This window comes from Tauraco erythrolophus, chromosome 1 (assembly GCF_009769465.1).
Source record: "Tauraco erythrolophus isolate bTauEry1 chromosome 1, bTauEry1.pri, whole genome shotgun sequence".
Lineage (NCBI taxonomy): Eukaryota > Metazoa > Chordata > Aves > Musophagiformes > Musophagidae > Tauraco > Tauraco erythrolophus.
Window position 1 is genome coordinate 4,737,804 of NC_141465.1, and position 26,354 is coordinate 4,764,157.

General features: G+C 42.2%; 1 protein-coding gene across 1 annotated transcript in view; it reads left to right on the forward strand.

The window, feature by feature from the left end:
• SLC22A15 (solute carrier family 22 member 15) overlaps positions 1 to 25,392 on the forward strand; it is a 40,629-nt gene extending 15,237 nt beyond the window's left edge. Inside the window, exons 3-12 of the mRNA XM_086617425.1 lie at positions 1,911 to 2,043; positions 3,045 to 3,209; positions 4,246 to 4,375; positions 9,103 to 9,318; positions 10,623 to 10,763; positions 11,537 to 11,622; positions 15,379 to 15,499; positions 16,967 to 17,039; positions 20,242 to 20,430; positions 25,306 to 25,392. Of these exons, the coding sequence (XP_086473551.1) occupies positions 1,911 to 2,043; positions 3,045 to 3,209; positions 4,246 to 4,375; positions 9,103 to 9,318; positions 10,623 to 10,763; positions 11,537 to 11,622; positions 15,379 to 15,499; positions 16,967 to 17,039; positions 20,242 to 20,430; positions 25,306 to 25,392 (1,341 nt within the window). The remainder of the gene's footprint in view (positions 1 to 1,910; positions 2,044 to 3,044; positions 3,210 to 4,245; positions 4,376 to 9,102; positions 9,319 to 10,622; positions 10,764 to 11,536; positions 11,623 to 15,378; positions 15,500 to 16,966; positions 17,040 to 20,241; positions 20,431 to 25,305) is intronic.
• The last annotated feature ends 962 nt before the right edge of the window (positions 25,393 to 26,354 follow it).

Consider the following 26,354-nt stretch of genomic DNA (forward strand, 5'->3'; position numbering starts at 1 on the left):
TACTTGAAAAAAACAAAACTAAAAAAAAAAATCCCGAGGCAACTTGTGTAGATTCTGCTTTGTAGTTCTAGAACATACTTTTCAGGAAAGGCCCATGTGTATAAAATCTTGCTACCTCTTCCATTTCTCACTGTTAAAATACAGAGATTTTTTCAAAGTTTGTTAGCCGAATGTGAATATTTGGAAGTTGAATTATGTGCTAAATACAAAGATTTTAGTGAGATTGCACTTAATTGGGGCATGTCACTACCTAATTCCATTACTGATGTGTAAAGAAGCTTTTTCTACATTTGAGGAGGATATTTTTAACGCTTATCTTGTGGCATCTCTTACCAGTAACACGACTATTGCAAACTTACTCTGAAAAATATTCTGATGTTAAAAGCTTGATTTATGAATAATCAAACGTGCTTATATAAAATGCTTTATGTAAAAGTCTTGAGCCCTTTAAAAGGGTGCTCAGCTGTGGAGATTAAGTGGCAGAACAAATTTTGCTTTGCCACTAAATTATCCCTGAATCTCCGAATGATTTGGAAAGCATCTAATGTCACTGAGTTTCAGTGTTGGCAGCTCTTTTAATTTTTATACCAAAAGTTCAGGCATGATTCTTGTAGCTCTTATAAAACAAACTGACCATGTTTTTTCAAGTTAAAATCAACCTCATATGCTATTACTATACAATTGTATTTTTCTGGGAGTTGTTTTTAAATTCTAGAGACGTTTCAAAGGCTGATTTGTGGTCACACGGTTAGTTTTAGAATTGAATTTTGTCAGTCTTGACACTTTATGGGCACATTACCTACTGTATCAGTAAGCACCTCACCATTAAAGTGGCAATTCAAAGTGAAGCCTACACTGAGTAGGCAAGTTATTTTCTCGGAGCTTCTGAATGGTTTTGTTTTGTTTTGTTAGCTCCCTAATCTTGGTGGGGTTTAATTGCATGGCTCTGTTCTCATGGTGAGATAGTTTATAACTGAGCTTTGAAATAATATAAGCTTTACTAGAAAGGGTATCTAATGGGATTTTGGTAGGGGAAGAGAAGATTACGGGAAGATTAGAATGTTATTGCAGGGATAATGACATAATCACCAGCTTACCAGCGCAGGAAGAAAAGTTGGGTGTCACTAAAAGGAAACGTTATCTCAAGATGCAAGAGGAACAGAAGAAGAAAAGAACACACGATGTGGGGTCTTTAGAATACAAAAGGAAATTACTTTTGAACAGTGAGAGCGTGGCAAATTTTCATTCTGTGGTTTTGTAGGGGAAAATTTCCTGCCAGGTTCAACCTGAGACATTGAGTCTGTAAGAATCAAACACATGAAGACGGGGTTTGTATTTGGAGTTGAGAACTGGAAATGACACAAAGTATGCTGTAGAAAAGATGAGTATTTGCAGTACCAGAAAACCTGTCTAATGCTACCAAAGCGTTTCTCAGTGACAAGATGGTTCACAAGGAGAACCATATGCAGGATTATCTTTGGACATAAACCACAACTTTTACTTTTGCATAGTGTACCCACACACTGCACTGACACAGGTCAAGAGGTAGAACTGAATCTGTTTAAGCGAATAGATTTATGTGAGCAAAGGCAATAAAAGGGAGAGTGGGAGAAGGCTGCAAAAATGACAATATTCTGAGGCATTTGTTCTTGATTTCAGAATCAAAGATTGCACGTGATTTGGGGAAACTGTGCAATTGGTTAGGACCACCTGGTGAGTCTGGGAGGCAGCACTTGTGTGTTGGTGACTATCTGATGACTGACCGAATATGGTGCTTAGGAGATTTTTGCAAAGTTTGATCTTCCTTAAAGTATGTGTTATCTCCCTCCAACTATTAGCTATTGGTGATGTGCTGAACTGCTTGGATTCTGCTTAATTATTCTTTTTTTTTTTTCCCCCTCTCCGTCCAGTGGTTTTTAATTGGCAACACATCATACAAAGTCAGTGCTGCCAGTTCTTTCTACTTCAGTGGTGTGTTTGTTGGAGCAATCTCCTTTGGGCAGCTCTCAGATCGCTTTGGGAGGAAGAGAGTCTATCTCACAGGTAACCACGGCCACCTAACAAAATGAATGAAGGTGTCTTGTCTTTGAAGATCAGTGGCAAGAGCACAGTTTATGCTGAGAGCTCGATACGCAGTGGTGAATCATATGCTGTGATTTTTGTTTTTTGTTTTGTCCTTCCAGTATACTTCAGGAACATAAGTAGGGACAAGAAATTAATAACTGACTATTCAATCACCATCTGAATATCTGGGATGTGTTCTGGGTTTAGGAATCATACCATAAGGGGTTACATGTCATGCTCATGGGATCTCCACAGGCTACAATTAATATTTCTAGTTTTTTGTTAGCATTGTTCTTACATGTATAACCTTCTAGGAATTTGTTGCACCTTTTATCTTCTGTCTGCATGATTTAGTTTTTATGTATTTGTGGTCCTCATTGAGTTTTAAAGCTCAAGGCTTTTTACTGTCCCCAGATCAAACAGCATTTGGAACTTCATTTTGTGGATGTATTTATAAAGTTGTGTGTCAATGAATGGGCATGTAGAATTAAAAAAATGATATATTTTTTTTAAAGGAACAACCTCATTCAAAGCAGGTACAAGTGGGCCTGCTATGCAGTGCAAACTCCCCGTGTACTGTCCCCTGGTAATGTTTCTCTCACCTAGTTTGTATAGACTGCTGTCCAAGAATGAGGGGAGATATTTGGTCATATATTTAATCTATGGTTTCTGTATGGGGATAAGTATCAAGCCATCTTAACTGGAGCCAGACAGTAGTTCTGAGTGTATGGAAAAAAAATTGTTTGCCATGAACTGAATATTATGGTTTAGTACTGCAAATTAGGTATCAGAAACCACTGCTTTTGTGTGTCCCCCTTTTATAATACTGACTTTAGTACTTAAATTTCTGCCCAGACCTGTGTTGTAGTTGCTGACTGTGATTACTTAGGGCAGATGCCACTGAACATCAAGTAAAGATAAATGCTTCTGTCTTTCTTTAGGCACTCTTCTGAAATGAAGCTTTTTGCCTTGTTTTCCAGGTTTTGCGCTTGACATCTTGTTTGCCATTGCAAATGGATTTTCGCCTTCATACGAATTCTTTGCCATCTCTCGCTTCTTGGTAGGGATGATGAATGGTGGGATGTCACTGGTGGCCTTTGTTCTATTGAATGAGTGTGTGGGTGCTGCCTACTGGGCGTTAGCAGGTAAAGTTTGAGTACCAGTGTCTTTGCTGTCAGAATACAGAGATTTCAGTCTCTCACACCATTTGAGACACACCAAAGCTAACACCATAGCAGTTGCAAACTTAATTCTGCTTGAGCATCTGTGTGACCACAGTCTCTGAGCTCTGCTTTGTTCGGTATGAACCTTAGAGAAACATAGGTGATGACTTGGGGCCATTCAGATTTCTGCATCACTCAAGCTGATGAAGGTCTAGTTGAAACATCCTCTGTGAATGTCACACAGCAAAATACTCATCCAAGGTTCATGAGAGCTGAGCAATATCCATCAAAATTTTGGACTCTGCTAAACAGAGATTAGTGTTTGTATGCTAAATATCACTTCTTTCATTCCTGGCAGTTCTCAAGAAGAAATCAAAAGTGGTTTTATATAATAGGATGGTGAGGTGACTGTTGTTTATATAAAAAAAAAAAAAGTTGTCCCATGTGGTAATCAACCCTGGAATTTAGAACAGAAGATACAGACACCCTTAACTGCCATGGTTGCTCGTGTTGACGCTGTCCTTCAGATACAATGTGTGTAAATTGTGGTGTTACAGCTCTGGGGCCAGACTTACCCAGTCAGTCAAGCGCCAACGAAATGCTATGCTGAGATTGTTTTAAAACAGGGTATCTTACAAGTCATGAGCTACAAATGAATACTATGCATTCCTGAAAATACTAGTTTTGCAATGGTTTTTGGTATTTATTTTTACACATAGAAAGCTGCAACATACATATATTTAGAATGACAAGACTTAATTGTTTATGGGGCTTTGGGTGAGTAGGATGTAGAACTGTGCTTTTTGGACTTATATTGATCTTTGCAATTAGATGTAATACTTCTGCCCTGCGTGGGTGAAGGACACAATATTCTTTGGTCAAATAGTGGTGGTTTTGCCTGTATTGCTGAATTTTTCTTAACTAAGTGCCGGTTTCTGTCTGTTCCCATGTGTTGAGAGTTATTAATGTTCCTTAAAGGAGTTGATAATGTTTTGTTTTGTTTTTAAATGTATGTTAGGATCTATTGGTGGCTTGTTCTTTGCTGTGGGAATTGCCCAGTATGCTTTATTAGGGTACTTCATTCGTTCCTGGAGGACTTTGGCGGTTGTGGTTAACCTGGAAGGAACAGTCGTCTTTCTCCTCTCTCTGTAAGTTATTTTTCAAACTGAGTTTTGTCAAGAAAGATGTCAAAAATAAAACAAACAAACAAACAAAAAAAAAAAACCATGAACAAACCAAACAACTAAGTCAAGATACCTTTCTAGGATGGCATGAAATGGTTAGGAAAGCTAAAGCCGTGATAATTAGTTAATTAGTTAATTAATCTGGCCAGGGACATCAAGGGTGGCAAGAAAAGCTTCTATAGGTATGTCAGTGATAAAAGGAGACTAGGGAAAATGTGGGCCCTCTCCAGAAGGAGACGGGAGACCTGGTTACTTGGGATATGAAGAAGGCTGAGGTACTCAATGACTTCTTTGCCTCAGTCTTCCCTGGCAAGTGCTCCAGCTGCGCAGCCCAAGTCACAGAAGGCAGAGGCAGGGACTGGGAGAATGAAGAACTGCCTGCTGTAGGAGAAGATCAGGTTCAAGACCATCTAAGGAACGTGAAGGTGCACAAGTCCATGCGACCTGATGAGGTGCATCTGTGGGTCCTGAAAGAACTGGCAGATGACGTTGCCAAGCCACTATCCATCATATTTGAGTGGCAGTCTGGTGAAGTTCCCATCGACTGGAAAAGGTGAAAAATAACCCCAATTTTTAAAAAGAGAAAAAAGGAGGACCTGAGGAGCTAAAGGCCAGTCAGTCTCACCTCTGTGCCTGGCCAGACCATGGAGCAGATCCTCCTGGCAGCTATGCTAAGGCATATGGGGGAAAAAAGGAAGTGATTGGTGACAGCCAACATGGCTTCACTTGAGGGCAAAACATGCCTGACAAATATGGTGGCCATCTGCAATGGGGTTACAGTGTTGGTGGATAAGGGAAGAGAAACTGACGTCATCTACCTGGACTTGTGCAAAGCATTTGACACTGTCCCACACAACATCCTTGTCTCTGTATCGGAGATACATGGATTTGATGGATGGACCAGTCAGTGGATAAGGAATTGGCTGGATGGTCACGCTCAGAGTTGCGGTCAATGGCTTGATACCCAAGTGTAGACCAGTGATGAGTGGTGTTCTTCAGGGGTTGATACTGGGGCCGGTGCTGTTTAACATCTTTGTTGGTGACATGGACAGTGGGATTGAGTGCACTCTCAGCAAGTTTGATCACACCACACAGCTTGGTGTTGTAGGCAATCAACATGCTGGAGGGAAAGGATGCCATCCAGAGGGACCATGACAGGCTGAGTGGTGGGCCCATGTGAACCTAATAATGTTGAACAAGGCCACGTGCAAGGTCCTGCACATGGGTCGGGGCAATGCCAAGCAGAAGTACAGGCTGGGTGGAGAATGGATTGAGAGCAGCCCTGAGGAGAAGGACTTAAGAGTGTTGGTGGATGAGAAGCTCAATGTGAGGTGCAATGTGCGCTGGCAGCCCAGAAAGCCAACCGTGTCCTGGGCTGCATCCAAAGAAGCATGGCCAGCAGGTCGAGGGAGGTGATTCTGCCCCTCTACTCTGTTCTTGTGAGACTCCACCTGCAGTACTGCATTCAGCTCTGGGGTCCCCAACACAAAAAGGACATGGACCTGTTGGAGCGGGTCCACAGGAGGGCCACGAAGATGATCTGAGGGCTGGAGCGTCTCTGCTATGAAGACAGGCTGAGAGAGTTGGGGCTGTTCAGCCTGGAGAAGAGAAGGCTCCGGGGTGTTCTTATTGCAGCCTTCCAGTACTTAAAGGGGGCCTACAGGAAAGCTGAAGAGGGACTTTTCACAAGGGTGTGTAGTGATAGGAGAAGGGGTAATGGCTTTAAATTGAAAGAGGGCAGATTTAGATTAGATCTACGGAAGAAATTTTTCACTCAGAGGGTGGTGAGGCATTGGAACAGGTTTCCTTGAGAACTTGTGGCTGCCTCATCCCTGGAAGTGTTCAAGGCCAGGTTGGATGAGGCTTTGAGCAACTTGATCTTGTAGAATGTGTCCCTCTCTGAGGTAGGGGGTTGAAACTAGATAATCTCTAAGGTCTCTTCCAACCAAAACCATTCTATGATTCTATAACTAAGGTATTTCTCTCAACCTCTACCACCTCATATTCTGTACTTTCTTTAAGTAGCAGTTCTGCAGTGTTTGAAGATGTAAGTGCACGTTGTGTTGTATGTGCATTGTTATTGTCGATGGGAACAGCCTCTAGAGTGGTGTAGAAGCACATCCTGTTCTTTAACTGGTATATGTAGATGATCTAAACTGTTCTCTGGTGTGCTACAAGACACTGTAGATATATGTTAAAAGATACAGAAATGTTTTTGCGCTTATGCGGTAACATAATGTTTCTCTTTTAACTATGCTTACACAAAAGGAACCGCATCAAAATTACTTGCACATACTGTCTTAAAGGTGACATGCAAAAGAAAAAATGGGCAGCTTCCTTTTCTTTTTCAAATATAGTTAGGAAAGAATAGGAAGAAGACTTCTTTATTAATTTAGTAAGGGGTTTGTGTTTGTGGACTTTCACACTGAAAGCTATATAGAATCACAGAGTCGTTTTGGTTGGAAAAGACCTGTACGATCATGGAGTCCAACAGTTAACCTCGCGCTGCCAAGCCCACCACTAAACCATGTTCCTAAGCACCACATCTACACTAAATACCTCCAGGGTTGGTGACGCCATCACTTCCTTGGGCAGCCTATTCCAGTGCTTGACAATCCTTTTGGGGAAGAAACCTTTCCTAATATTCAATTTAAACCTCCTGTGGTGCAACTTGAGGCTGTTTACCCTTGTTGTATTGCTCGTTACTTGGGAGAAGAGGCTGACACCAACCTCACTACACCATCCTTTCGGGTAGTGGTAGAGAGCGATAAGGTCTCCCCTTTTCTTCAGGCTAAACAACCCCAGTTCCCTCAGCCACTTCTTGTAAGGCATGTGCTCCAGACCCTTCACCAGCTTCATTGCCTTTCTTTGGGCACACTCTACCACCTCAATACCTGTCTGGTAGTGAGGGACCCAGCACTGAACACAAGGATTTGAGACGTGTCCTCACCAGTGACAAGTACAGGGGGACGATCCCTTCCCTAGTCCTGCTGGCCACACTATTTCTGATACAAGCCAGGATGCCATTGGCCTTCTTGGCCACCTTCTGGGCATGCTGCTGGCTCATATTCAGCTGGCTATCGACCAACACCTCCAGGTCCTTTTCTGCCAGGCAGCTTTCCAGTCACTCTTCTCCAAGCCTGCAGCATTGCATGGGGTTGTCATGACCCAAGTGCAGGACCTGACACTTGGCCTTGTTGAGCCTCACACAATTGGCCTTGTCCCATTGATCCAGCCTGTCCAGATCCCTCTGTAGAGCCTTCCCACCCTCAGGTAGATGAACATTCCCACCCAACTTGGTGTTGTTTGCAAACTTACTGAGGGTGCACTGGATCCCCTCATCCAGGTCATTGATAAAGATATTAAACAGAACTTGCCCCAGTACCGAGCCCTGGGGAACACCACTTGTGACTGGCCACCAACTGGCTTTAACTCCATTCACCACAACTCTTTAGGCCTGGCCATCAAGCCACTTTTTTCTCCAGCAAAGAGTGCACCTGTCCAAGCCATGAGCAGCCAGTTTCTCCAGGAGAGTGCTGTGGAAAATGATGCAGCGTGCTCTTTTCTTATATACTTCCTGACAGCAATTTCGCAGTAACTGAAAGAAGGAAATAACTTTAGCTGCTGTTTAAACTTAAGGTTTTTTTTTCCTTCCAGCATCTATTAAACTTCAGTAACTGACTTTTTGAATAAAGCTCTTTGCTCAAGAGTCAACACACCCTTTCAAAGGAAGCATCGGAACTCAGGGAAAGGTCTTCGAGGCTAGTCATGAGGTGAAGGACAGAGATGACTCTTCTGATATTTCAAAACTTAGTGCTGTTTGGGGCCTTTGTGAAAAAAAATTTTAACTTTCAGATTGATAGGTACAATTTTTTGAAGCGCTTTGTGCTTAGGACTTCAGAGCTGTGCTCAGAGGCCTATCTTACTGTAAGAAAGGACTTTTTTATTCCAAATTCCACACTGCCTCTCTCACATTGCTCAAAAATTACTCTGTGCACAAAATACCACCAGGTTTTTTTTGTATCATGGGGAAGAAAACATGTTCCTTTCTAAGCTCTTTTCTTTTATAAAAGCACAGAATCACTTTCCTTTAAATTTAAAGGAAAAATGTCACTTCTGGTCAGAGACAAAAGTCTTAAGCTTCTGGCGAAAGACTAAAGTTTAAATTAGTTCTGGAAGTCTGAAAGTAGTAAAAGAAGATTTGTTTTCTAGGCTGTGTTGGAGTGTTAGACCTACCAAGTGAACAGCGCACTTGAGGAGCAAGAGCATGACCTTTGCACAGCCTCTGCCTTCCTGTCTACAGGAGAGAATTTGGGAAAAAGTTAGAAAATGAGAAATGAAAGACCACTAGTTGGTGTTACAAAAACATCTTGTGTTACTTGTAGTAATGCAGTACCTCCTTAATTCTGAATTCTCCGAAGATACTGTGACTTGTAGTATTGTATGTATAAGTATGTGTGTGTATATTTATATACTCAATGTAATTTCTTGGTATCTAAATTGCTTATGACTTACGTTCCCTTTCCTTTCAACATGCTTTGTCTCTTTCAATAAGTGAATTTTATACCTGAAGATTGTTTGAAAAATTCTTTGTTACACTGAAATGTATTTCAGCCTTCTTTCCATAGGCAAGTCCAGCCTTGTAGGAAAGCAAAGCCCTAAAGCTGTCTGTGTGCGTGTTTGTGTTTCAGATTCGTTCCAGAGTCCCCCCGCTGGCTCTATTCACAAGGCCGGCTGAACGAAGCAGAAGATGCCCTCTACCTCATTGCAAAGAGGAACCGCAAGCAGAAGTGCACTTTTTCGTTAAAACTCCCAGCAGAGAGGAGCTCCAGAGAGGCTGGCAGCTTCTTGGATCTGTTCCGATATAAGATTCTCCTGGGACGCACCTTGATCATGATGTTTACCTGGTACTTGAAATGCTTTGTGGGCCCAGCTGTGCTGCTGTTGCCTCTAAATCTGTGAGAACATGCTGCTGAGAGCTGGCTCATCCTGCACATTGTGCTTAGTCTCAGCCTGTACTGTTAGGGACACCCTACCTAAAAAGGATCCTATTATAGTATTTCCTTAGTGTGTTTCTAAGATGAAGCCATTTTTACAGTCTAGTTCTGAGGTGTTTCACCTTTGCATTTCTGTCATCTTTGCATTTCTGTCATGCTTTTTGAGTCTCAGCATGGTTGAGAACTGCCTCTTCCTTTCTGACCCTCAAGGGCTGCTGAGATCAGTCGTGCTGGCTGCCTCTGGTGCAGTGCCCTCTCAGTACTTTCAGTCACATGGGTTGTGTGCAAGGAGCCCATTTGCAGGTGGGTGGCCTGCCTTGTCTAATGAGTGTGTTCATTCTCTTAAGAGAAAGCGCTGCCAGTGCTAGCAGTTGCCATATTAAGGAACAGGAACCCTGATGGTACCTCTAGTCACTAGCAGAAACAAAACAGGGACTTTTGGAGTTAAATTTCAGATAGCTCTGCTAGCCCTGAGCTCTTTTGCTGCCACTTTGATATAAACCTTATGTATGACATGGTATGTGAGTCCTCTGGTGTTACTGTTCATACACTTGCTTTTATGATGCATATAGTTGGGGAAGATACATTGATTAAAAAAAAATGGCATTATTTTGTCAACAGACAACATAGAGCTGTTTTCCTGTTCCTTTCCCAAATGCTTACTGCAAAATAGTTGATTTTTTCTTAAATGAGAATTGCCGATTTCCTGCAGAATGAATTAGTGACCTGTTCCTTTCCTCTCTGTAAGGATGATACCAGCCAAGGTTACAAAAGAAAAATAAAAAATTAAAATTGGAGAATGGATAAAACTGGACCAGAGCGTAGAAATTAAGGTGGAATTGTCATCTGAATTGTTTGAGAAAGGGTTTACACACAATTGGAAAAGCATGGACGAAGGTGAAACCTGATAAAAAGGACAAAGACCTCATTTCTCAAGTCAAATATAATCATTATCATCTTTTAACTTTATTCAGGTTGATGCACATTCTTCTTAAGTGTAGTCTTAAGTTTAACTGAATAGTAAGTCAGGAATTGGGTCTGTGCAGAGACAAAATGGTTTCTTTACCTAGAAAGCATCACACGCTTGTAGAGGGACATTTCAGATCGATCTTCTGAAACACTAAATATAATTTCCAGGGTATGGTGCCAGATCAGTGCTTTGACTTGGCAGGCAAAGCAGCAGCTCTGATTTTACTCTTTTTCTATCTTTGCAGGTTTGTGTGCAGCTTGGTTTACTACGGTCTTACCCTTAATGTGGGTGACTTAGGTGGAAGTATTTATGCCAATTTAGCCCTTTCAGGGTTGATAGAAATCCCAGCATACCCAATCTGTATTTACTTAATTAACCAAAAATGGTAAGCATGAAATTTATTAACCCATTCAGGGTTTTTACAATTTCTCTCTGATAGGTTTCCTGTGTATTGCATCTCTTAGTTTATATTTATTGTGTGGGGCTTCCTGCTTCGATTTGAAGGTGCCATTGAGATATCTTTAGTTCAAATAACAGTTTAACTTGTTCTCAGTAGCTCACTTGTTAATGAGCTGTCTAAATCCAGCTCGGAGATGAGACTGATCTCCTAAATCAGTCCAACCTAGTTGGGCTGACTGCACACTAAGCCAAGATGGCCTTCTTCCCGCCTCTGTCTTGTAATCCCCGTTCTTGCTGTTATGTGAAGGCTCTTGCAGCTAAACTCAACTGAAGCTGTTGTGCGGTTTTGTGTAATAGTTCCTGTGTGCGCTAGTATATAAGCAGAGCTGTTGGTTCAGAGATTTAGCCTTTTCCTGAGCTGTGATGCTCTGGACAGAGCCTTTCACTTTTTGTAGACTTCACCTCCCAATCTCTCCTCTACATGTCTCTCGAAGAGCTTTACAAATGTGCACACACAGTGGGAGGCAAATCAAAATCCCTAGAAATTGCCAGCCGCTGCATAAAAACTTCTTGGTGCTCACTTTGTCAGGAGCGCAGTAGAAGTTTGTTTAAAAACAGTGTGAGAGGAAGTGTTGGTGTGGGAGATGGCATTCAGAAATTCCAACTGCAAATAAAGAGACAGCGTGAATTTGGAGGACTCATTGCTCTGCGAACTACACATTTAATGAAGAATAAAGCTTTGTTATCCTTACACATCAGGTTTGGTCGGAAGCGAACATTGAGTGCGTTTCTGTTCCTGGGAGGACTGGCGTGTCTTATAGTCATGTTTCTTCCTAAAAAGAAAGGTAAGTATTTCCTTTTGTTTCTGTAGCGTGTGATAAGAATTGGTAAACACACCATCCTACAGCCTAAGAATTTGATGGTTGCCAGTAATTAGGCCCATACCACATGGAAGTCTCAATTTTTGAAGCCGGAGAAGCTAATTTGCAAAAAGGATAAGCAGCAACCTTCCTGAGACCTTAAGGAAAGCTTGTTAAAAAGGTTTGGATTTGAACTTTTGTCTTTAGATTCTACCCTTCACTTCTGATCACATCAGTCACTCCTTTCCAGTGTTTCTGACTTATCCCAAGAAACATCATTCTTTGGGTTATCTCCATTAGCCCCATGATATGTCAATTTATGTAGTACCTGTGCAACTTGTATACACCTCTGCAAGTGAAAGACCAACGCCAAAAGAGCCTAAGAATTGAATCATTGAATCCATCTTTTCCTCACTGCTCTGTAAAGTTCAAGACTGGTGTGATTGTGGTATTGGTAATGTGGCTGCATAACTGTGGCTGTTCAGGGAGCACTCTGATAATCTTCTGAAGCAAGGGCTATTTAAGAAACATGAAATGAAATGTCTTTTTTGTGAAGACACGCTAATGTTAATTTCTTTGTTTTCAAAATGATAGGAACAAAATTGCACAGTGAGCAATTTTTCCTTCTAAAACTAGGTACATAAATTCATCTCAGTTTGTAAGATTTGTGCATGTATAACACCTGTCAAAAGGAGAGAAAATCCTTCAAGTGTTTGAAGCGTGATTCAAGAAGATTAAACATGATGAGAGAGTGCATAAGTTACTCTAGATCATAGAATCATAGAATGGTTAGAGTTGGAAAGGACCTCAAACATCATCTAGTTCTAAGCCCCCTGCCATGGGCAGGGAAACCCTCCACTACACCAGGTTGCCCAAAGCCTCATCCATCCTGGCCTTGAACACTTCCAGGGATGGGGCAGCCACGACTTCTCTGGGCAACCTGTTCCAGTCCCTCACCACCCTCTGAGTGAAACATTTCTTCCTTATATCTAATCTAAATCTCACCTCTTTCGGTTTAAAGCTGTTGCCCCTTGTCCTATCCCTACATGCCCTTGTAAAAAGTCCCTCTCCAGCTCTACTGTAGGCCCCTTTTAAGTGCTGGAAGGCTGCAATAAGATCACCCCAGAGCCTTCTCTTCTCCAGGCTGAACAGCCCCAACTCTCTCAGCCTGTCTTCATAGCAGAGACGCTCCAGCCCTCGGATCATCTTCGTGGCCTCCTCTGGACCCGCTTCAGCAGCTCCATGTCCTTCTTGTGTTGGGGACTCCAGAACTGAACGCAGTATTCCAGGTGGGGTTTCATGAGAGCAGAGTAGAGGGGCAGAATCACCTCCCTCGACCTGCTGCCCACGCTGCTTTTGATGCAGCCCAGGATACGGTTGGCTTTCTGGGCTGCCAGCGCACATTGCCGGCTCATGTTGAGCTTCTCATCCACCAGCACTCCCAAGTCCTTTTCCTCAGGGCTGCTCCCAATCCATTCTCCACCCAGCCTGTACTTCTGCTTGGCATTGCCCCGACCCATGTGCAGGAACTTGCTCTTGGCCTTGCTGAACTTCATGAGGTTCTCACAGGCCCACCTCTCCAGCCTGTCAAGATCCCTCTGGATGGCATCCCTTCCCTCCAGCGTGTCCACAACACTACACAACTTGGTGTCATCTGCAAACTTGCTGAGGGTGCACTTGATCCCACTGTCCATGTCACCAACAAAGATGTTAAATAGCACTGGTCCCAGTACTGACCCGTGAGGAACACCACTCGTCACTGGCCTCCACGTGGACATTGAACCGTTGACCACAACTCTTTGAGTGCGACCATCCAGCCAATTCCTTATTCACCAAGTGGTCCATCTGTCAAATCCATGTCTCTGCAGTTTAGAGACAAGGATGTCATGTGGGACAGTATCAAATGCGTTGGACAAGTCCATGCAGATGATGTCAGTTGCTCTTCCCCAATCCATCAATGCTGTAACCTCATCATCGAATGCCACCAAATTAGTCAGGCAGGATTTGCCCCTAGTGAAGCCATGTTGGCTGTCACCAATCACCTCCTTATTTTCTATGTGCCTTAGCATAGTCGCCAGGAGGATCTGCTCCATGATCTTGCCGGGCACAGAGGTGAGACTGACTGGCCTGTAGTTCCCTGGGTCTTCTTTCTTTCCCTTTTTAAAAATGGAGGCTATGTTTCCCCTTTTCCAGTCATTGGGAACTTCACCAGATTGCCATGACCTCTGAAATATGATGGGTAGTGGCTCAGCAACTTCATCCGCCAGTTCCCTCAGGACCCACGGATGCACCTCATCAGGTCCCATGGACTTGCCCACCTTCAGGTTCTTTAGATGGTCTTGAACCTGATCTTCTGCTACAGTGGGCGGTTCTTCATTCTCCCAGTCCCTGCCTTTGCCTTCTGTGGCTTGGGCTGTGCAGCTGGAGCTCTTGCCAATGAAGACTGAGGCAAAGAAGTCATTGAGAACCTCAGCCTTCTCCATATCCCGGGATATAGATGGCACTGAATCTAATAGGTAAAACGTTTTTTTTAAAGGGGTGCAACTCGATTTTCCAGAAGTATTCCAAATGCTAGAGTCCAGACACTCAGAGACGTTCTGGTTAGGCTGGTACCAGTCATCAAGTAATTTTTGCATATTAGTCAAAGTATTACATGTGGAAAGGAGGAGATTTGCAGAGATTAGAACTGAGAGACCCCAGGATGTCAGCTGTGTGCTGAGCTACCGAAGTCAGCCAGGGGCAAAACGCCTGAGGAAGTGGAGTGGCTAACTGGCCAGAGGCAACCGTGTGTCTGTACTGAGCATGACTTGTTGAAAGCAATAATGGCTTATGCTGTAGCCTTCCTTGGGCATTTAACGCGTGTCCCCATGTGCCTGATGTAAGTGAGTAACCACTGGTTGTTCTGACCGAACTGAACTGGATGGGATATTTGATATGGTTCTTTACAGCATCTTCCTGTCTTTTTGTTTTTCTTCCAAAGTAATAATGTTAGAAACACGTTATCATACTATGGAATTGACACTAAGGCCCTTGTTACTAATAACCTTGCTCGCTTTTGAAAAATGTATCTGTTATTCTATTCTGCTTGCCAACAGAGCTAGTTTAGTATTTTATTAGTGGTAGACTCAAAAAATGTTGCATTTTAGTTTCAGCTTTTACTGTTTATAGGATTTTTATCTTGTATTTCTAAAATTTCATGTTCTGGTAGAGCCTTAATGCAGAATTTTAACACTTTAAAGGTATTCACTTAGTGTAACACTGAGGACAAGGAAAGAAAAACAGTTTCTCCTTTTTTCTGGTATTGAGCACTAGTTCCTTTCTGTAGTCTCTGGGACTGTTCAGTCTTTTAACCCAGTCATTTTCTATTGGATTATATGTAATAGAGTGGAAACAATTTTGGACTAGTAGCAAGTCTGCCATGAATTTAAAATCTATTTTTTTAGTTATTTTTTCATAGCATGTTACACAGAGTTTTCCTCTTTCTACAAATTTGATTGCAAGGTAACAAATCCCTAGACAGAGAATATAAATTATGTTGGATGATTTCTGTCATTGCTGCCTAAGAGAAGACTCCTTGGGTTCTCTTGAGTTTTGAGAGTCCTCTAATAGAAAAATGCTTGGCTGTCATAGCAGGTTTTTCAGTAGATTCCTTTTCACTCCATACTGTTGAGTGATTGAAATAATTGTGGAGATGTATTTGAGTGCTCGAAAGCCTCACAAGGGTTACGTTTTCTCTGTCAGATACTGGAGTGTTTGCAGTGGTCAACAGTCGCTCTCTGTCTCTGCTGGGGAAACTGACAATCAGTGCTGCATTTAACATTGTCTACATCTACACGTCAGAGCTTTATCCCACAGTCATCAGGTAACACAAGTTAATTTTTTAAGGTCTTCATTTTTCTGGGTCTCTTACTGGATCACCTTTTATTTCCCTCTTACTTTTTTTTCCATTAACTATACATTTTCATTTGGGATTTGCAGTTACATATGATTCTGTTTAGTTTTATATGCTAAATTTCTTCCTTTATCCTCTTCTCAATTCCTCTTCCGTCCAAGTTTACAGTGTTAGTTAGTCTTCAGACTGACTGTATTCTTTATATAACAGTAAAATAGTCCTTTGACTGCTTGGTACGCCCACAGCCCTCTCTCTGCTAACGAGGATAACGATAGTATTGCTGGTATTTCTTTAATGAGTGATATCTGTAACTTTGTCAGTGCTTTATAAACCAGACAACTCTGTTAAACATTTGTACTTGTTTAACTAGCGACACTGGAGATGACTGGTCAGTAAACTTTGTAAAAGTAGCTTGATGCTTCAAAGGCCATATGTAAGCAACTGTAAGATTTCACTCACTAGAGGCAGAAGTACCCTATGCTTGTGCTGACAGAGTAGACAAAAGCATCTGTCAGGGTGCAATTTTTAATAAATATTTTAATCAGGCATTGTTGTTGATGATCGGCCACGAGTTAAACTATACTGTGATGTTGGAGGGCCATGAAGATGATCCGAGGGCTGGAGCACCTCTGCTATGAAGACGGGCTGAGAGAGTTGGGGCTGTTCAGCCTGGAGAAGAGAAGGCTCCGGGGTGATCTTATAGCAGCTTTCCAGTACCTAAAGGGGGCCTACAGGAAAGCTGGAGAGGGGCTTTTTACAAGGGCGTGTAGTGATAGGACAAGGGAAAATGGCTTTAAACTGAAAGAGGGCAGATTAAGATTGGATATAATCTAAGTTTTAGATTAGATATAAGAAATAAATGTTTCACTCAGAGGGTGGTGAGGCAGTGGAACAGGTTGCCCAGAGAAGTTGTAGATGCCCCATCCCTGGAAGTATTCAAGGCCAGGTTGGATGAGGCTTTGGGCAACCTGGTGTAGTGGAGGGTGTCCCTGCCCATGGCAGGGGGGTTGGAACTAGATGATCTTTAAGGTCCCTTACAACCCTAACGATTCTATGATTCTGTGATTCTATGTTTTTCATGGATGGGCAAATCTACTGGTAAATAGGATTTGGATAAAGGAATTTAGCCAAAGTTTCAGGCGGAGACAAGGTGCATTAACTGAAATTGCACTTTTTTTTTATCCCTCTGTATGTGTATGTATGTTAGAATTCCGAACGTGCAGGGGATTTTTGATTCTCTTTAAGCACAAAGCGTACGTTTTAATTCCTGTCTTGAGATGCTTTCAGTTACATTTGACTTTTCTTTGCCAGTAAATGTAGTCAGGGTCATGACTGAAATTTTTTTTTTTTTCAATTCCTTGCTCAATGGCACTTTTCAAAAGTCATGATTTCTGCTATGCAAATCTCACTGATTAATGATTTTTGTTTTCTTCTTAGGAATGTTGGAATGGGTGCCTGCTCCATGTTTTCCCGTGTTGGTGGAATCATTGCTCCTTTTGTCCCTTCATTGGTTTGTCTGAACTTCTCACTGTTATACTGTATATTTTTGTTTTGTGACTCTGATGTATCAGAGGCTTACATAGGTGGGAATATTTTGGATAAATTATGTATATAAACTAAGATATGTAAATTGGATGTCTTTACAGTATCATGGTAGGCCAAAGGCATTGTGATGTAATCTGTGTAATTAGACAAAAACTTAACATTGTCTAGTTCAGAAGGTGTTTTAGCCCTGTAAGAGTTTTGAGACTTAGCTAGTGGACTTTAGCAGCATAGTAATTTCAAAATACCAAGATAGTGATACCTGATTTTAAACCCTAAGCGAGCAATAGCAAAAACCCCGCAGAGTTAAAAGATCTACTGCATCAAGAGAAAGCATAAGGGCTCTAACTCGTATTTCTGAGAGATTAGTTTTTCCATCAGTGCACTTCACTGAATATCTATGGATTGTAATTATCAGCAAAGTGTTTTATCTTTCAATGAATGAAGTTGTTGTGGAGACCTGAGATACCGGCAACGCTTTTGAGGGCAAACTTCATAGCAGTCTGTCAAGGCAAAGAAAAATTCTGAAGAATGAAACATGAGGATGATCCTGTTATTTTTTCCTCTGTGTCCATAGTCCTATGTGTATGCAGGTAAAATAGCGTGCCAGTTTTTCACACAAACTGCTTGCTTGAGGTCAAGTGACAATTCCTTTAATATGATGGATTTCAACTGGAATAACTTTCCTCTCTGCCGTTTGCCATCTTGTTTGCAGGTCTCCCAGGCAGATTTAATAGCCAGCTTTTATGTAGCAGTTGAGGCACCCATTACATGGTATCTAGCAGAGATTTGGCACTGCAGGAGACACAAATCTTGGATCATCATGTTTGAAAGGGTCCCATGAAAGTGAAAATAGCTCGCTTTGAATAACAAATGAACATCGATTTGATGAAAGAATGAAGTATTTTTGTGTTTTGGAATTTCTTCAACTCTCTTAATGCATTTTCTGTAACTTTTGTCTGGAGATCTTATAAAAAGGGTGAGAATGGGAAAAGGAAATTGCTGAGATGAGAGATGAAATGTCGCTCTTACATTTGATCACAGCTTGTTATTTTCTCAAAGTGAGTTTTTGAAACAAACAGCTAAACCCTTGGCATTTTTTTAAATGAACCTGCTTTACTGGTCATCTGAAAGTGAATGGACACATTTTGGAGCTATATTGTAGATGACTTGTATTTTTGCACACACCTTTCTTCAGTGGAGTTTTGCTTATAACAAGCCATGTGAAAGCAGGGACAGACATCAAAGAAGTATCAACATTTCTTAGGCTTTCATGGGTGATGACAGGAAGGCTGAAGCTCAGTTGAAGCTAAAATTAGCAATAAGCATAAATAGAAATTCCATCAGCTAAAGGAAATTTAAATAAAATGCTTAACCTGTTGTTGAATAGGGTGGACATCCTATTGGTGAATGAGATGGGATAAGCTGAAATACTTAACGCTTTTGCTTTAGTCTTCATAGGCAAAGCCTGACCCCAAGCCTCTGTGCCTACCAGCACAGTTGAGGAAGCAGAGGGCCAGCAAACAGTGGAGGAGCGATAGGTTCAAGAACACTTAAAGCTGAAAGCTTTCCATTCCATTGGATAGGATTCCCCAAAAGGTACTGAGAGCTGGCCGTGACAGTGAGGCAAACGTCCATCATATGTGATAAACCATTGATGTAGAGAAAGGTCACTGATATTTGGGGGGGGGGGGCGGGAAGCTAATGCTATGTGCATCTTTGAGATCAGAAAGTGGATCCAGGGAGTTACAGGCTGAGCAGCTCAAACTCAGTCTTCGGGAAAATCACGGGATCTGACCTCTCTGAGTCTGTTTCTGAGCATGTGAAGGCAAAGGAGGTAATTAGGACCAGTGAACATGGATTTACTAAGGACAATTAATTCTCAGCCAGTTTGATTTCATAGACATTTCATCATAGAAGGTAATATGGATGAGGAAAGGGAAGAGAGCAGGAAAGGCTTTTGTAAGGTTTTTGACACCATCCCACAGCATTCTTGTTTGGAAGGAGGAAGCATGTCCTAGGCAAAAGGAATATTAGATTTGAATGTTGCATGGACCGCCTGGCTCAAAGGTATAGTAACAGGCACCGTTTGGTGGCTGGTGACAAGTGGAAGATAAGATGGAGTAGATGGAGTACATCCTCTTGGTATTTTTAGAGGATGCAAAATAAGGAGGAGTGATCAACACACCAAATGGTAGATCTTGAGTCCAGTGGGACCTTTTGGGCCAACAGAAATCCCATGAAGGCCAACAAAAATAAAACTCAGTTTCTGGTGTGGGCTAATTACATGGTCAGTACAGGCTGGGAATTAGCTGGCTGAGTAGTTACCTTGCTGGAAGAGACCTGGGGATGCCAATGGATTACAAGTTAAATGTGAGCTAGCAGTGTCCTCTAGTTACAAACAGGCTAACTTCACACTGAGCTACATCAGGCCCAATTCAGTATATGGCCCACAGATTAAGTTCCCTCCCAGTTCTAGAGAGACGTTAAATCTGGAGAGTATCCAGTGGAGGTTAACCAAGATGGTCAGGGGCCTAGAGCACATGGCTTCAGATGAAAGCTTGAGGGAATATTGCACCTCTGATATTCCCAGTAGTGTGGAACAGTTCAGCAGGGCTCAATGGTGACAAGTTTTGACTTGGGGGTTAGATAAGAAATTCAGAAAATACTCTTTTTTGAAAGGCTTAATGCAGCCCTGGAACAGTCTGCTCAGAGGGGCAATCTCCATCCATGGAGTTTTATCAGTTACACAAAGCTAAAATAGACCTGGACTAGTGCTTGCTGCAGTCGTGCTTGGAGTAGGTGGTTGGCTTAGATGACCTCTGGAGATCCCTTCCAACCAGCATGTCTACAATTTTGTAATATTTCTTCCCTAACACAAAGTGACGTTGCATTTGTTAAAAAGTATGTAAGTTATGAACAAGAATTGAGTAGAAGTTCAGCAGACATTTGTTTCAAAGTCTTTCCCAAAAATCTGTGTGGATCTAATAGTATTGATAAGATACAACTGATGATAGTGGTTAAAAAAACCCAAACAGTAGGATTGGTAATGCTTATGCTAAATATGAGCACAAACAGTTGCAAGATAAAATTTCAGTTGACTTGAGTGCTTTAATATGCAGTATGAGCTAGAGGGAACCAATCTCAACTCTCTCTGTTCTTTTTTCCAGAAGTCTGTACAGTGGTCTCTGCCTTACATTGTGTTTGGAGCAACTGGTCTTTTGTCTGGACTCTTAAGTTTATTGTTGCCAGAGACCTTAAACAGCCCTTTGCTAGAAACTATTTCAGACCTGCAGGTGTGCTCGTACTGGAGGCTGGGTGATGAAGCCATGTCGTTGCAAGCACTAGATGGCTCACAGGTATATTCATTTTTTTTTCCTAGTGCTTCTCTGTTGTGTTTATTTAAGCTGTCAGCTTGAATATGCCACTCTAAGTAGATTACGATACTGATTCCTGGCCTGTGGAGGACAGGCCCCAAGGAGATACAGAAGATGGTTTAGTAACCTTACCATCACATCCGAAATGTCTAGAAATGCAGGCTGAAAGATAGCTGGGTTAACTCAGCCCTTCAAGGCCAAAGGTTTACGATCTTTCCCTTTGGGGTAGAGGACTCGGTGTCTGTGTCTCTCTGATCTCCAAGGTGGAGAGCTGCAGCATGCCTCATGCAAAGCTGGCCATAGGGGTTTGAGAAGCCTTAGATGGTAAAGAAAGCAGAAGCCTGTTTGTGAAGGGATGTTCTCAAAGGCAGCACGCTGTACTTCTGCCCTGACCTTCACTGGCCGTTCAGCAATGTCAATCGTTGGGTCTATCCTGGAGAGTCTTTAAATGAGTTAAGGCTGGGCTAACCTCTGAGATCTGTTCCACTGTTGATTCTGGGAAATGAGATTCATTGGAAATGCTGGAGCTACAAAACTCCCAGGCATAAACATAAGTAAATGTGGTAGCAGGACCTTTTTCGGTGAGGTTTCCTTGAATATTGTTTTTTCATATCACTTTATACTTCATTTCATCAAACTCCTGGACACCTCTTGAGGTGCGCACATCCTCCAGTCCTGTGGAGGATTTTTGCATTGCTCCTCTGTGAAGGGAGTGGGACCAGAGAGAAGTGGCTAGGGAGCTGGAAGTGGGTGTTTGGGTAAACAATCCTGGTCTCAAAATTCTAAGTATGGATGGACTAATAAAAATTGAATAAGTGGTCAGAAGAGTTGAAGGGCAGCTCATAACAAAAGATGTTAGTTGTCCCTTTAGGCTGAGATGAGACAGGATCTTGTAACACCTTTTACTTTCCTTTGATTAATTTTTGGTCAAGCAGTCTGAGGTTCACAGGTACTCATAAATATATTTTCACAGAAATGATGAGGCAGAGTAAAATTTATTTCTAGAATCAGAACAATTTTTTCCTTTCAAAGGCTTCAACATGTTGCCTTTTTTACCATTTTTAGCTGTAATAATTCTTGACAGGACAGCATAGTTTAGTGACAAAAGCACCTTTGAAGTAAGCTTGAAAGAGGCAGCCCTGTAACAATTAATTTCATATTTTATCTACTTTACATGCATATTTTATAAACATTTTTAACCATACTGGATAATTTTTTATGGCAGCACATTGTTGCTGGCTACGCAAATCCATCATATACATTTACATCAAGTTTACACCAGCTTTTGTTTTGGTAGTTACATCATTGTTACATCTTAACTGTGCAGATGGCTTACTAACAAAAAAACAATTCTAGCAAACAGTGCAGGTGTTACAACTTCGAGCAGGGTGGGGGAAGTCACATTTTTCTTTTCCTTTCTAACCAAGTAAGGTCAGTATTGCCCTTTGGGTGACAAGTATTGTCTATCACTATTTGCACAACTTTTGTCAAGCAGTCTTCTCAGGTTTAAGTTTTCCCTTCTTGCACTTCTGCAGACTTTTTAAAAATCCCAACCTGAACAGGATCCACAAAAGAAAAAAAAAAAAATCGAGAATGTTCCTCAGGAACACTTTTCCCCAGATGGATTAAAATTATCAAATCCAAATGAAAAAAAAAAAAAGTCATTGGTTCAAGTAATCCTGTAACTTCAGTGACTTTGTATCTGGAATGTCTGAGACACATTAGGTATTTATTTTAAAGCTCACAAAGAAAGTGCTGCTAAAATGGAAAGCTGTTAAACGTTAACCCTATTTGACAAGGCCATGGAGAGGTCTTACGAAGCTGCTGTAAGAAAGATGTGGGATTTATTTGGCATACCCTGAATTCCCCCTGTGCAATCCATTGTCCTTTTGTACCACTTTCAGGATAAAATGAGTTCTGGTTGCCCAGAATAGAGGTTTTGTCCCTGTTAACATACATGATGTGATATTCAAGTTGGACAGCATCCAGTGATAGCCTGACTTTCCTCAAATAATTTTAGAAATCCAGAAAAAAGCATAACATGATTCCCTTTTATATCTTCTGACAGGTCTTAGTGCTCAAACTGTTTGAAATTCCTTTGCAGTTAATGCATATTGCTGTAGCAAAACTCCTCTGAAAGCAGATCTAAAGCTACAGATTTTGCTTGCATGGTGCTGTCAGTCAGGAACATGATTTCCATTTCTCTTTTTTTCACCCTCTCACCCTTCTTCCTATATGACTAGGCAGGCAGAAGTCTTAGGGTGGATGCAAGCATACTGGAAAAAAAATCCTGAATACTCAAACTAGATGAAGTTTATACTAGCAAGAGACTAATTAACTAGAATAATTACATAGACTTACAGAATATCTCAAGTTGGAAGGGGACCCGTAAGGATAATAGTCGAACTCCTTGCAGGACTACCTAAAACTAAACCGTATGACTAAGAGCATGTTTCATAGAATCATAAAATGATTTGGGTTGGAAGGGACCTTAAAAATCATCTAGTTCCAACCCCCTGCCATGGGCAGGGACACCCTCCACTACACCAGGTTGCCCAAAGCCTCATCCAACCTGGCCTTGAACACTTCCAGGGATGGGGCATCTACAACTTCTCTGGGCAGCCTGTTCCAGTGCCTCACCACCCTCAGAGTGAAACATTTCTTCCTTATATCTAACCTAAATCTCCCCTCTTTCAGTTTAAAGCCGTTGCCCCTTGTCCTGTCACTACACGCCCTTGTAATAAGTCCCTCTCCAGCTTTCTTGTAGGTCCTCTTTCAGTACTGGAAGGCTGCTAGAAAGTCCCTCTGGAGCCTTCTCTTCTCCAGGCTGAACAACCTCAGCCTGTCTTCATAGCAGAGGTGCTCCAGCCCTTGGATCGTCTTCATGGCCCTCCTCTGGACCTGCTCCAACAGGTCCATGTCCTTTTTATGTTGGGAACCCCAGAGCTGATTGCAGTACTCAGGTAGGGTCTCACAAGAACAGAGTAGAGGGACAGAATCACCTCCCTCGACCTGCTGGCCGCACTTCTTTGGATGCAGCCCAGGACACAGTTGGCTTTCTGGGCTGCCAGCGCACATTGCAGCTCACATTGAGCTTCTCACCCACCAGCACTCCCAAGTCCTTCTCCTCAGGGCTGCTCTCAATCCATTCTCTGCCCAGCCTGTACTTCTGCTTGGCATTGCCCTGACCCATGTGCAAGACTTTGCGCTTGGCATTGCCGTGACCCATGTGCAAGACTTTGCACTTGGCCTTGTTGAACTTCATGAGGTTCTCACAGGCCCACCTCTCCAGCCTGTTGAGGTCCCTCTGGATGGCATCCCTTCCCTCCAGCATGTTGATGGACCACACCACACAGCTTGGTGTTGCAGGCAAACTTGGTGAGGGTGCACTCAATCCCACTGTTCATGTCAACAACAAAGATGTTAAACAGCACTGGTTCCAATACAAGCCCCTGAAGAACACCATTCATCACTGGTCTCCACTTGGATATCAAGCCACTGACTGCAGCTCTCTTGAGTGCACCCATCCAGCCAATTCCTTATCCACTGACTGGTCCATTCATCAAATCCACATCTTTCCAATTTAGAGACAAGGATGTTGTGTGGGACAGTGTCAAATGCTTTGCACAAGTCCAGGTAGATGATGTCAGTTTCTCTTCCCTCATCCACCACCACTGTAAACCCATCATAGAAGGCCACCAAATTTGTCAGGCACAATTTGCCCTTAGTGAAGCCATGTTGGCTGTCAGCAATTGCCTGTTTGTTTGTTTTTTTTCCCATATGCCTTAGCATAGCTGCCAGGAGGATTTGCTCCATGATCTTACCAGGCGCAGAGGTGAGACTGACTGGCCTGTAGTTCCCTGGGTCTTCCTTTTTTCCCTTTTAAAAAATGGAGACTATGTTTCCCCTTTTCCAGTCAGTGGGAACTTCACCAGACTGCCATGACTTCTCAAATATGATGGATAGCGGCTCAGCAACTTCATCCGCCAGTTCCCTCAGGACCCACAGATGCACCTCATCAGGTCCCATGGACTTGCCCACCTTCATGTTCCTTAGATGGTCTTGAACCTGATCTTCTCCTACAGCAGGCAGTTCTTCATTCTCCCAGTCCCTGCCTTTGCCTTCTGTGACTTGGGTTGTGCCACTGGAGCACTTGCCAGGGAAGACTGAGGCAAAGAAGTCATTGAGTACCTCAGCCAACCTCAGTTGGTTTGGTTTATATCAGTTCCATGGAAAAATGCTACACTGACCAAATAAAGGTCAGTGTAGCATTTTGACGTTAGTTCGGGTGTATGATATAAATTATGTTGTGAAAAGGACTAGAGTAGGTATCGCTGTAACAAGGAGTTTACTTTCTGAACATACGAACTGGTAATGTTTTTTCCCTTTCCATAACACCTTTTGTTAGTATTGCAGGGAGATCTCTTAAACTTGCATAGGAAAAAGCCCCCGCTGCACATGGAGAAGTTATAATTCAGGATGGAGAAGCTTTTACCTAACCAAGTAATCGGTGTGTTCTCAGCCTGTTTCCAGTTGCTCACCACAGAGTAGAGACCTTAGACTTAAGCAAGAAAGCTGAGTTGATTATCACATCACAATCATTCCAGCCAGTCTCTCTCCTGCATGTGTTCTCTAGTGTATTCATGGAGCAGAGAAAGTCCGTCCACCAAAAGCCCATCTTCTTTAAAGAGATTTTGAAGAACATGTAATAGCTTTTACTAATAAAGTCATTTGACCTGTCTTTTCTTACTTTTTCTCTACCAGCATTCCAACAGAGGTATAATGGTTCATGCTTATGTATTTTGGTATTGATTTAGTGTCTTCTGTGCTAACCAATGATTTCATTTTTGTTTCTAGTCTGGAGACAAAGACAGTTCTGCAGGGAGTGGAAGTGAAGATGAGGAGTTTTATGATGCTGATGAAGAGACTCATATGATCAAGTAACGAAAAGAAGAAACACTGACCTATTTTAAGCCTTGTCTTACGGCTGGACTGACTGGACAAGTAAGAAGAGTACTGGGGACCTCATCTGTCAGGGGATGTAACTGGGCAAATGCCTGTGTTTTTCCTGGCTGGGAGAGGGGTTTGAGTATTGTTCAGACTAATGACGCCACTGATGCTCTCCATACGAGACAGAACGACAGTGCACAGACTGCATCTGAAGCCAGGTGAGACAGCAAGGGGGGGATGATGTATTTCTGAAGCCTAGGAAATCACCTAGACTTAAATAGATTTGAACAGATCATCAATACACTTGTTTGTATTTTATTTTCAAGGTGGTTGATTCTGATTCAGTATAAATTTGATAAACTTGAAAACATCCACTGATTTATTTTTTCCTCTGTAGAGTGAAAATGCTCACAGAATGTGCTGTACGCTACTCCAGGGGGAACAAATTCCTGAAATTGTGTGTTAAGATGGCTTTTGTGTACTGAGTAGAGGGAAGGCAACTATGAACATAAGATTTCCCTTTCTGCACACAGACACCTGTATAGAGTTACAGGGTGCAACTAGTTAGTCATGAGCTGTGCATGAACTTAGGGATAATGGAAGACCAGGAGGAAGGACTACTGAAAAGAGTAACCATGAAGACATGCAGGTTACTGCATCCAGTAGCCTACACACATAAAGGACTTTACTGATTTTTTTTTTTTTTTCTATTCCTTCTTTTCATCCACCAAGTATTTTCTTGGGCTGTCTTGTGCATATGTTTGCCACATGTTCCTCACATCTCAGCACTGCTGTTAATAGCTTTGCCTGCTTTTACCTTGTCCTCACTTTGCCATAAATATTGAAGCTCAGCAACTTCTCCGTGCAGTGAAATAATTCTGTGAAGGATATGGTTTCATGAGTGGGACACAGGTGAGGTATTTATCACGTACGGTGTAATGTGAGATGTATGTTAG